This window comes from Capricornis sumatraensis, chromosome 3 (assembly GCF_032405125.1).
Source record: "Capricornis sumatraensis isolate serow.1 chromosome 3, serow.2, whole genome shotgun sequence".
Lineage (NCBI taxonomy): Eukaryota > Metazoa > Chordata > Mammalia > Artiodactyla > Bovidae > Capricornis > Capricornis sumatraensis.
In genome coordinates, this window is record NC_091071.1 from 159,954,791 (window position 1) to 159,967,759 (window position 12,969).

A 12,969-nucleotide genomic window follows, 5' to 3' on the forward strand; every position below is an offset into this window, starting at 1 on the left:
TTATTTTATCAACAGAGCACCTTATATCTCATCTAACAAGGATGGCAGGAGAAAGTTTCATAAGAACTCTCCTTATCAACTCCAGAGAGCTTAAATAAAGATACTTCAACATCTAGGGACTTCCCAGGTGGTGCTAGAAGTAAAGAACTCACCTGCCAATGCAGGAGACCAAAGAGACTTGGATTCACTCGATCCCTGATTGGGAAGATCCCCTGGAGGAAAGCATCCCACTCCAGTATTCTTGCCTGGAGAATCCCATTCTCAGAGGAGACTGGCAGGCCATGGCTTGGCAAAGAGTCAGACACAGCTGAAGCAACTTAGCTCGCAGGCACCTGAGTATACAGACTCCCATTGATGGGGAGTCTGGTGTAGTTGGCTTGGGATGTTTTAGGATTTTTAGAGGCTCCATAAGAGATACTGATATACAGCCAGAGTTGACATTTGATGGCACAAAAAGAACAGAAGGGAGTTTATAATTATTCCCTCCACAACCATAAAGGGTAGTGTGCACCTTCATTCATTCACTGTCAGGGTTTCACCTACCTACAGAGGTACAGAGGTCTAATATACCATGACCCCATGCTAATTGCAAACAAGTGGTTCTCCACCATCAGCCACCAAAGCACACATTTCACACATGGTATCTGATGACCAGCTACTGCAGACATCAGCAACCCTGATCCAGTGTAAGGGTTCTTAACCTGGAGATGGAATTCAGATGGTCTGTGAACCATGGATGGGAATCAGTACTACATCTGTCTTTTCACTAAACTTTCCTGGAAGACCAGCGGTTTCTTCAGTTATGAACATAGCTAACAAACCACGACAGTATCGACGGTTCTTGAGACTGTATCCACTGGCGTCTTTATGACACGTTTCAGTTTTGCAGTCATCACTACTGTGAGATTACGGTTGTTTAACAGATCTGCTGTTAGGTCGAAATATTCGGTGCAATAATCACGATGCATGTATGTTTCTAGATCATGACATTACTACTTTGATAATTTGTTTCAGTAAAACGGATTCTGAGAATGGCAATACTGGAAGAAGGATCTGAATGCTTCGCCAGAGACCATGTGGTCAGTGGCACAAGAAAAGGGCACGAGCCCTGCTCTGCGGACAGTGCCCAGCACGTCCGCCTCCAAGGCCACCTCGGAGAAGGAGAAGCGCCCTGTCAGGCCGGAGGCACCTCGACAAAGCTGGCGCGCGGCCTCCCGTGCACTTCCGCAGATAAGATTTAACGTGAAAAGCCAGTTCAACGCGGCGGAGAATCGGCTGGATGAGCTTTCCCTTTCCCCTCAGCTGCCTCCTGCTCTTGGCATTTCGGAGTGCCCAGACCGCCAGGCTGGTAACTTGAGCCTCCAAATTAATCAAAACACAACAGCACCCAGTTCAAGCCCAGGCAGACAAGACTGGAGCCAGACAAGCTCTCCTCCCGTGACCCCCGGACCCAATTCCCCAACCCCGCCCGCCGGTGCGCCCCACCCCGGGATGCCGCGCACGCTTCCTCCGCCGCCCGCGCCCGCAGCCGGTGGCCCGGGCCCTGGGCCCGGGATCGCCCAGACCCGGTCGTGGTCGCCTTACCTCTTGAGGACACCCGCCGCCCCGGGGAGCTGCCGCGGCGCTCGCCCGCGCGGCGCGCACCTCCCGCCGCGCCCAATTCCACGCTCCACTCGGCCACCCGTTCACCGCGCTCTCACCGCCGCTGCGTCCGGGGGCGGCCCGATGGAGGCGGGTTGAGAAGGGGAAAGTGGCTAGACGGCGCCGCCGGGGAGCCGGGAGCCAGCGGGGCCACCCGAGTGCCCACCCCGGCGCGCCTCCCGCTTAATCTGAGGCAGGGCCGCTGGCCACTCCCTCCACCCTGTTCGGCCACCTCCCCATCGCACACCCCCCAGTTCCCCACCTCCGACTCGCCGCCTCTTACCCGACTCGCACCCCTTTGCCCCGCCGCGACTCCTGAACCTCGGGCGCATCACCTCCTGCACCCCTTACCCTGGCCCGGCGGGCACCTGCCCCGCAGGCGCGCAGCCTTTTCTCGCCTCCCGCGCGCGCTGCCCGGGGCTGAGGGACGTCGCCTGGAGAGTTGGAGGGGAGGGGAGGGGGGACGAGGGCGGGACCTGAGCCACTTCTTCCCTCCCTGGAAGCCTCGGTGGGGAGGCTGAGCCCTACAAAACCCGCCCCGGGCGGGCTGGCCAGGCGAGCTTCACCGCCGGGCTCCCAAAGCGCGCCGCGCCGGGGACGAGGGGGCCCGAGAGCCTGCGGGTCCCTGGACCACGCCGGGGCTCTGAGCGGTCGCCCACCATGCGCCCGAGGACCGCGCCGAGGCCACCGGCGCTGCTGCTGCCGCTGCTGCTGGTGCTCCTGGTGGCGGCGCCCACGGAGGGCAAGGTGAGTACCCAGGGGAGGGGCGGGGGGCTCCGCGACCCCCACCCCGCTTCCCCTGGCAGCCTGCCTCGTCCGCGGGGAGCGCTGGCCTTGAACCTCCGCTGGTAGATGCGGTGACAGTGGGCTTCAGGCAGACCCCTGGTAGGAGCAAGCGAGGATGCCCCGGGACAGGTGGAATGCGCGGGGTTGGAGGAAGAGGCGAGGGAGGGAGGCTTGTTTCTGGTTCCCTAGAGATCAGGGGTGGGAGCTAGCCCTCCAGAGGGAGGGAGAGAGGGAGGCAGGTAGATAGATGGATGAATAGATGGACAGAAATGCAGGCAGGTAGAGAGAGAAAGAAGTGGGTGGATAGATAATCGCCAGGGATGAGCGCTTGAGAGCACCGGATGTAGAGACATGCGAGGTCACCCTGGTGAATCAGAGCAGGCAGCATGGCCTGGCAGAGAGGACAGAGGGCTGGAGTCCCAGCCCTGCCACTTCATAGATGTCATCTCACACCGAACTCTGACCCCTCCTCTTCCTCCTTATCAATACTTGCCCTCCGGGGTTCCATCAGTTTTGTTGAGAAAAGCAAATACATCACTGAACAGTTAGTACAGAACTCATGTTAGGATAAATCAAGCAATCTGTCTCGGTGATTTCTGTTCGAAATGTGAGAGATCCTGAATTCATTTAAATCCCCCTGCATATTTCTTGTTATCTGAGAAGATACATTTTTTGTCCTCAAAACTGTTAGGACTCCTAGAGTACACTTACTCGATTTTAGCTGGCGGAAGTGCAATGTAACTTTTCAGATGCTTTCTGTGACTTCTATTTTTGTAAGTTTTAAGAACTTAATTTGGGATGACAGTGCAGTATAAATTTCATTTCCCAGGATGATCAGATTTTTTTTTTTTTTACAAATTTCATGGTTAAGATTGTGATTGGAAATTAATCATCACATAAGTATGTGTTACATGAAAAGATTCTTCCAACCTACAGTCAAAAGTTATCAAGCATTTTCCTTTCAAATTAAACTTTATGACATTGCAGGTGAAGCTAAAACCCTCTTTATCACCTCCATACCTTCCCCCACCCCTATCTGAAGAAAGGTATCCACTCTCACCACTTTGGGTTTCTTTTCAGATATTTTTCTGTGCATGCGCATATGCATGTATAGACCCACAGACAATATGTCTTGTATGTATTTTAACATAACTGATCCCATATACCTATGCTGTATATATACTTTTGCCTTCTACAGGTCTATCTATGCCAGTATTTAAGACAGGTCTACCTCTTTTTCTTTTTGAATTGTTGCAGTTTTCCACAGTGTGAATATGCCAAGTTTAACAGCCGTTTCCCTATCAATGAACATTTAGGCTTTTTAGTGTTTTATACTCTAAAGGATATTGTAATCCATGTAATCTCTTCATGAAGTTGGTTTTAATAAAAATGTGCTTTACCTAGACTAAGGATGACCAACCCAGGTAACTCAGTACTTCTGAACATGATGGATAGAATTCAATCTAAGTCAGTATAGAATGTCTGCCAGCATTAATCCAGAAACAAATACAAGTGAAAAAAAACAATAGCTGAAGTATCTGTATGTGTGTGTGAGAAGGGCTGGGTTTGCACATTCTTCTAGAGTCCAAAGAAGAGGGGAGATTAGGGACAGGTGGAGAAAGAGGGGAGATATTACCAACAAGTAAAAACCAGTCCGAAAAAAGGGTGCTCTGTGATCATACCACCTCTACTTATACCAATTTTCAATTATACTGTCATATTCCTTTACTGTTTTTTACATAAGAAATTTTCTGTCTTACCTTTGGCCAAATCTTGGAGGCTACCTGCTGTTGCAATGAATCCATTCGTATTATTTTTATCATTTGAAGTGAGCCTCTGTTAAAACTTTGCTGAGTTACACAGTGTCATTAGAAAGCATGAAATGTGCCCTCATCACATAGAAAAAAAGAAATCCAGAAAGTTAACTGATAACTGGTTTGCACAGTGCCAGCATGGCTCCCTCCCAACGGTAACTCTGATGTTGGGCAAGGCCCTTGACCTCTCTGAGCCTCATTCTTTTCATCTATAACATGAGGGAGTTGAAACCCTTCATGAGGTCAGCAGGTGAGGTTTAACTGAGTGAGGCTTTGCGGGGAGGAGGGGCACTCTTCAGGGCCAACTAATTGTTGGCATTCTAGAATTCAGAATTAGTAATACCAGAATCCACCTTTTTGAGAAAAGAAGCTGGGAATCTAGTTTCCGTTAGATATCTCTTAAATTCTAAATATTAGCAAAGAAATTAAAACTTTACAGAAGAAACAAACTGTAAGTTGAGAGCCAGATGTAGTCATTGGGCTATCCTATGTATCATCTTTGGCTACATAGTTATGGACATATTTTGCTCTAAATTCCTCTGATTTCATGTTAGCATTTCTCAAAACAAAGAAATAGTGCTGTTCACCCTCTATTCGGAGTTCAGGCAGGGTGGAACTGTCCACCCACACAATTTGTTCTGAAGAACCCTGAGTAAAATCCTGCTGCTGTATTGCTGAAGGCATCCAGTTCCAGGCCTGACTATTCAGTACACGCCCAGTTTTCATAGCTGTTCCCAGGCCCAACTCGAAACTGGGAGGCACTCTGCCACTGCCACCGGCGGCAGGTCTGGGAGAAGCGCAGAGAAAGTGCCTTCTCTGATTATCTGGGGAAGGTGAGATTCGTGGTTTGAGACATCATAGTTTATCCTTCCTCTCTTTGCCTTAAAATTCCAGTCAGGGCAGGAATATGGCCAGCAAATATCAGGAACCGAATAACAGCTGTGTTTAGGGAGGGTGCTTCTCAACTGATTTGGTTTTTAAATTTAAAAACAAAAATCAAGTTGAATTAAGAAACATTTCAAACAAACAAAAAGTCATGTAACAGACTCCAGTTTATCCGTCTCTGAGATTAAGCTAGTATTAAGTTTGGACCTGTTTGTTCTCACATCTTTCCCTTTAGGAAAAGAATAAGTAAATACAAAAAGTCCTACATTCATTTTTTGCCTCCTCTTCCAATGCATGGTTTTATATTTATGCACCATGGATGCGTGTGTGTGTGTGTCAGTCACCATAAAAAATAAATGCTATTATTGTATGGTCCTTCAAGTGTAATAAATGATTTCACATGATACATACCTATTAGAGCTTGCTTGTGTCAGTCAGCAGGATATTTCTGGATTTCATTCACGTTGATACATAGAGATGTGATTTGTTTACATACATGTAAATGTAATAGCTGCCGCATATGTAATAGCTGCCACATAGTATCCAGTTACATAAATAAAATACAATTTATTTTTCCATCTGCCCAAACAGTAAGTTTGTTTCTTTGCTCTCATCTTACAGAACTGAAATTTACAGCTTTGTATATGTACCATTGTGACAACCAGATGGTGAATTGCTAGGGGTAATTTAAAGAGGGTTATCAGGGAAAACATATTTTAACTTGTGTTAGGGATTGTTGGAGAAGGCAATGGCACCCCAGTCCAGTACTCTTGCCTGGAAAATCCCATGGATGGAGGAGCCTGGTGGGCTGCAGTCCATGGGGTCGCTAAGAGTCGGACACAACTGAGCGACTTCACTTTCACTTTTCACTTTCATGCATTGGAGAAAGAAATGGCAACCCACTCCAGTATTCTTGCCTGGAGAATCCCAGGGACAGGGAAGCCTGGCGGGCTGCCGTCTATGGGGTTACACAGTCAGACACGGCTGAAGCGACTTAGCAGAAATTGACTCCAACAACTTGCCAGAATACCAGTTTTCCTATATCCTCAGCAAAACTTGGTATACTGAGATGTTCAGTTCAGTTCAGTTGCTCAGTTGTGTCCGACTCTGCAACCCCATGAATCGCAGCACGCCAGGCCTCCCCGTCCATGACCAACTCCCAGAGTTCACTCAGACTGGCGTCCATCGGGTCTAATGGATGTGAAATTGGATCCTGTTTTGACTAGTGAGTTTAGGAACCTTAGCATTTTTTGATTGACAGTCTATAATTCTCCCCGAGTGAATTGCATAAATAGCTCTTTGCCTATTTATCTTTTGTGACCTTGGCCTTTTTGTTGCTATTTAATTAGAAGTTGTTTATATTTGGAAGCTGAATTAATTCTGCTATGTAAATGTGCAGAAAATACTTCATTCCAGGTTTTGGCTTACCTTTTCATTTAGTTCAGTTCAGTTCTGTTCAGTTGCTCAGTCGTGTCTGACTCTTTGCAACTCCCTGAATCACAGCACACCAGGCCTCCCTATCCATCACCAACTCCCGGAGTTCACTCAGATTCATGTCCATCGAGTCAGTGATGCCATACAGCCATCTCATCCTCTGTTGTCCCCTTCTCCTCCTGCCCCCAATCCCTCCCAGCATCAAAGTCTTTTCCAATGAGTCAACTCTTTGCATGAGGTGGCCAAAGTACTGGAGTTTCAGCTTTAGCATCATTCCTTCCAAGGAAATCCCAGGGCTGATCTCCTTCAGAATGGACTGGTTGGATCTCCTTGCAGTCCAAGGGACTCTATTGGTGCCTTAATGTATAATTTTTCTTTTCACTATAATCTCAAACATACCCATGTTTTCCTTGATTTCATTGATTTTGTGTTTTGCATCTTGTTGAGATCTTTTCCTTCCCCCGGATTATACAAATGTTCTCCTATGTTAAAAAAATGATAGTTTAATTCTTTTGCATTTAAGACTCAATCTTTGAATTGTTTTCTACTTCTGGGATTATAATCTTATCTTTCTCCATATAGAAAAAGAATTGTCCCAATATTATTTATTAAAAGTTCACCCTTTTCCTCACTGTTTTGCTTTGTTACATCTGCAAACATGTGTCCCAAGCACACATTAATATTTGATCTGTTTGAATTCTCACATGGGTCTGTTTATTCAGGGCTTTAATTTCTCACAATGTTTTGGAGTTTTCTGGGTTTTTTTAATTCCTAAGTATTTGACATTCTTAGTGTTATTATAAATAATATATTCTTTTAAAAAATTTATAGTCTAATATAAGTTTATTAAAAAAGTACTTGAATTTTATATTTTGACTTTGATCGAGCAACTTTGAATAGTCCAAATGCATTTAAGACTAAAAAGTTTCCCCTAAACACTGTTTCAGCTGTATCATAAAAGTTTTGATAAAAACTACTTTAATATTAAGTTCAAAATCTTTTCCAATTTTTTCTTTGTCTTATAGGTTATTTAAATGTTTATTTCTTAATTTTGAAACATAGGAAAATTTTCTAGTTTTTTTTATTGAATTGTGGTAGAGATGATATTCTGACTTCAATTTTTTCTGTATTTCATCACTAGATCAAGATTTTTTTATTGTGTTATTGAAACTGTGACATGTGTGCATACATGGGATTTTTTTGTATGTCCTGTATTTAACCTGAGATGATCTATTTTCCATCATCTTAAACATTCTCAGATCTTTAAAAATATTTTTAATTTATTTTTTTAACTTTTCATTTTGTTTTCGGGTACAGTCGATTAATATTGTGATAGTTTCAGGTGAACAGCAAAGGGACTCAGCCATACATCCACATGTATCCCTTCTCCCCGCAAGCTCCCCTCCCATCCAGGCTGCCATATAACACTGAGCAGAGTTCCCTGTGCTGCACAGTAGGGTATCCATTTAAACGTAGCAGTGTGTGCATGTCCATTCCAAACGCCCGAACTATCCCTTCCCCTTGGCAACTGTAAGTTCATTCTCTAAGTCTGTGAATCTCTTCTGTTCTGTAAGTTCATTTGTACCATATCTTCTTGGATTCCGCATATAAGGGACGCCATAGGATGTTTCTCCTCTGTCAGACGTTTATTTTTTATATTTCTCTTCCCCACTCTCTACTCCTGGCATTTTCAGGAGCCAAGCTCAGCCTTCTCATTTTTCCTCCAATTCTCCTGACTTCTTATGTCAGGTATCTTTCCTGTGCAACTGAGCTTCTCCTGGCACTTCCTCCCTGAGAGGCCAGTTTGGCCATGGGCTTCACACAGGCACGGCCTCATATGCCTTGAGACTCCCCCATGGCTTTCTGTTGCACCCTAAAAGTGCAGGCCGTTAACACCTGTAGGGCAAAGCTCTGACCAGTGGAAGGTGGGAACCACTGGATAAACTCTTCTCTTTTCCCCACAGAAGAAGGGTCTTGAACTGCAGAGGTTCTCACAGACTCTCCAGGAGACCCCCTCATCAGTTGTCTTTGAGACCAAATTGTAACATACTGAGCTTTTCTTTTTTTCTGGAAGAAAGATATTTATCATTTATAACAGATATTTATGATTTAAACCACGTGATTATATATACTACACATGAAGGCTAGCTCAGGTCCTTTCCTAGTAACAAGTTTCCAGAAACCTTGACAATATCTTCAGTATAAACCAGTGCAGGTAGAATATTGATCAGAAAACCCTAAGCTGGATGTCACTTCCGGGTTTAAATGAAACCTGGATAATTCTCATAGGCCCCAGTAAAAAGACTAGGAAAACCTAAGGCTTCTTGATAATAACTTTTACTCACTTTCACTTTTCACTTTCATGCATTGAAGAAGGAAATGGCAACCCACTCTAGTGTTCTTGCCTGGAGAATCCCAGGGACAGGGAAGCCTGGTGGGCTGCCGTCTATGGAGTCACACAGAGTCGGACACAACTGAAGTGACTCAGCAGCAGCAACAAAGGAGAGTGAACCCAAGAAATCACAGTGGCTGCCTTTCTTATGGGCTTCCCAGATGGCGCTAGTGGCCAAGAACCCGCTTGTCAGTGAGGAGGGATAAGAGATGTGGGTTTGCTTCTTGGGTTGGAAAGATCCCCTGGAGGAGAGAATGGCAACCCACTGCAGTATTCTTGCCTGGAGAATTCCATGGACAGAGGAGCCTGGTGGGCTACAGTCCATGGGGTCACAAAGAGTCATGACCCACCTCATTTCAAGTCCCTACACACAGTGACTGTGACCTTGAAGAATGTGTCCCTGTTGCATTTCCATACCCCTCAACGTTGAAAGTTGTCAACAACTTAAATGCTCAAGACAGTCTCTCTGGTGTTCATCAAGGGCTCAGTAACTGCTCACTCTCATCATTACAGTCATCACAATCATTACTATTGCTCACACACTGGACTTTTGTTTCTCATGCTGTTCCCCAAGCTGCTGTATCCTGTGACGTGCTCCCATCCATCTTTCAATGTTTAATTTTCTCTGCTACTGTTTGTAATGTCCAGGAGATTTTCAATCTACTGTAATTTTCCATAATGAAAAAGAACTCTGGAACTGTTCAGCAAGGGTTATAACCCCAAATCTATTAATTCCCAGTTTTTTTAAACTTTCTGCCTTAGTTTCCTCATCTTAAAATGGAAGTAAGAGATCTACCTCAGGATTTTATGAGGATTAAATGATTTAACACATACAACACACACTTTACCATGCCTGTCACAGTAATCATCCAGTAAAACATGAAGTGTGATTATTTTTATTCACTAAATGTTACTTTCAATGACTATTCTTATTTCTAGATGTTCTTTTGGAGTCTAAGTCTGTCTAGGATTTTCTGATTTGTTGAGGTTATTTTTCGGCCTTTTTTGTAGGGATTTTTTCCTCCTTTTTATACCTTTTCCTCCTTTTTATACCTTCATTTTGCACTTATTTGTATTATCCTCCTGACTCTTTTTGTATGATTTCAAGATTTGGGAGTGTATCTTATTTCTTCAGTCTGTTGACTGACTCGCACTCATGGAGAGACTCTGGAAATGAGAGATTTGGGGAAAATAAGCCTCCTCTGTCATCACAGCTTGCACCCTCACCCACTCATTGCTCCCACACTGGAGCTGTCCTGCCCTGGGAGAAAAAAAAGAGCAAAGTAGTTCGAAGGCTCCCAGGGGGATTTTCCCCACTTGGACAGACTTATGTAATAACAATAATGGTTTGGGGGAAGGGGGATGGGTGTACCAAGTATGTTTCCTTTCCTGTCCTCAAGGTCACCCCCTCAAGACCTCTCCTACTGCCCACTTCCTCCAAACATAAAGTGTTTAAAAAATTTATTTATTTTTAATTAGAGGATAATTGCTTTACAATGTGTTGGTTTCTGCCATACATCAACATGAATCAGTCATAGATATACATGCTAAAGCTGAAACTCCAGTACTTTGGCCTCATGCGAAGAGTTGACTCATTGGAAAAGACTCTGATGCTGGGAGGGATTGGGGGCAGGAGGAGAAGAGGACGACAGAGGATAAGATGGCTGGATGGCATCACTGACTCGATGGACGTGGGTCTGAGTGAACTCTGGGAGTTGGTGATGGACAGGGAGGCCTGGCGTGCTGCGATTCATGGGGTCACAAAGAGTCGGACACAACCGTGCGACTGAACTGAACTGAACTGATCCCTCTTGAACCTCCCTCCCACTTAACCACCCCCATCCCACCCCTCTCCATTGTTCCAGAGCACTAGGTTGAGCTCCTGCCTAGACTTACATCTGATGACCGGGACAAGGTCAAGGCCACACAGCAAAGCCACCAGCTTCATCTCTCTGAACAGACTAAGGGTCTTGCTCCTTCAGTGTTTCTGTGGGGTTACAGTGCTTGGTTGGTATCCAAACACGGTCTAGGGAAATAGTCTGAATTAAATGCAATTTGTCATTGTATTTCCCTTATCACTGTTACTGTGTTACCCAGAACACAGTAATAACTGCCCAGTGTTACCTGTACCTAAGGTTAACTTTGTTAAATACTGCAATTGATTAAGACCCCCAAACCTACATATGTTTGAGTCTGACAGCTGGGCTGTCTGTTCTATACACATCCTGTGGTCCTTCATCCTTGTGCAGTTAACCACCCTCATGTTGTGACCTTCAGTCAAAAAGCAGCCATCCATCGCTTCTCAGCCTTTTGGCTAAGATCAAGTGTAAAAAGCAGCCATCCACAAGTCATAGATTTTTCTAGATCAGTAAAAAAAAACTTTGTTCTACAAAGTTTATATCCAGCCTCAGCCTAAACTTTGTAATCATAACAGATTTTCACCATAGGTCATTTATTTCACCTCTGTTTTCAGTTTAAGAAAATAAGGAAACCAAAATTATATCAACTTCTTAACAGGATAGACAAGTTCCACGTTAGCCCTCCTACCATGGCCTTGAGCTTAACCTCTCTGAGCTGTCTTCATCTCTAACAATCTGATAAGAAAGCATCTTACTCCAAGTTCTACATCATCTCACAAGATCTAATCACTGGCTCTCGTCTTCTCTAAACACCCACCCAGGCATGTTCTCATTCCTCCTGGGGTTCTTCCGGTAACCCTCAATTAAGACTTCTGACTTCAAGTATGTTTTCTTAGCCAAAACTGAATTAAATTATATCAGCTTTATATGTAATATAAGCTTTTTTCACTTGCATTGCTTTTGTAAGTTAGATAAATAAATATCTATGTTCACGCCATCCTAGGAGTGGAGCCATAACTAGCAGTCATATATATAATTAAAAATTTTCCAGTAGCTACATTAAAAAAGAAAAAAACAGAAGAAATTCATTTTGATCTATTTTATTTATTCTAATATATCCATAACTGTATCATCACAACATGTAATCACTATTATAAACATTGAGAGGTATGTATCTCCTTTTCATATTAAGTTTTCAAAATCTGCTGTCCGTTTTGCACTTCTAGAACCTTCCAATTCAACTAACTACATTTCAGGTGTCTATGACTTCCCTGGTGGCTCAGATGGTAAAGCATCTGTCTACAGTGCGGGAGACCTGGGTTTGAGCCCTGGGTTGGGAAGATCCCCTGGAGAAGGAAATGGCAACCCACTCCAGTACTATTGCCTGGAAAGTCCCACAGACAGAGGAGCCTGGTAGGCTACAATCTATGGGGTCACAAAGAGTTGGACATGACTTCACTTTCACTTTCACTTTCATAGTCATGTGTGGCCATCATTCTAGATAGCAGAAATCTAGGTAAATTACATCCAGATATGAGAAAGGGTTACAGTCCATAAGCATTTATCTCTGGACAGAATACATTTGCTTTGATTATTTGCCATAAGAAATAAACATGTGGCCAAATAATGAACATCAATTAAAGACAGTAAATCAGCATGGGTTGTGTCTAAATACCCATGCAAATTTTTTTTCCAGAAAAGTAAGATAGTTGGCCTTGGCTACAATGTTTAAAACTATGCAGATTACCATTTGTACAGGTTTAATTATATCACAATTATATTGCTCCATTATCAAAATATGAGTAAGTTATACACACAAAAAAATTGAAGACACATCACAGAAACAGCAAACACTTGGCAAAAGAAATGGAGAAAATTATGAATGTATTGAAAACCAACATGCTATACCTTACCTTTCATCTTTAACTATAGAGTGTGTGCTCAGTCCTGTCTGTCTCTTTGCAACCCCAATAGAATGTAGCCCACCAGGTTCCTCTGTCCATGAGATTATCAAGGCAAGAATACTGGAGTGGTTTGCCATTTCCTCCTCCAGGAGATCCTTCTGACCCAGGGACTGAATCCTGCATTTGCATTGGCAGGCGAGTTCTTTACCACTGAGCTACCTGGGAGGGCAAACTACAGACTAAATTATCACTAA

At 44.2% G+C, this 12,969-nt stretch overlaps 2 protein-coding genes across 2 annotated transcripts in view; one reads left to right on the forward strand and one right to left on the reverse strand.

Annotated features, from left to right (window-relative positions):
- Positions 1-2,027, reverse strand: part of COL4A4 (collagen type IV alpha 4 chain) — a 148,172-nt gene extending 146,145 nt beyond the window's left edge. The window contains exon 1 of the mRNA XM_068969399.1: positions 1,925-2,027. The gene's annotated coding sequence lies outside the window, so the exon portion shown is untranslated. The remainder of the gene's footprint in view (positions 1-1,924) is intronic.
- Positions 2,028-2,301: 274 nt separating this feature from the next.
- Positions 2,302-12,969, forward strand: part of COL4A3 (collagen type IV alpha 3 chain) — a 159,053-nt gene continuing 148,385 nt past the window's right edge. Inside the window, exon 1 of the mRNA XM_068967501.1 lies at positions 2,302-2,388. Coding sequence (XP_068823602.1) covers positions 2,302-2,388 — 87 coding nt within the window. The remainder of the gene's footprint in view (positions 2,389-12,969) is intronic.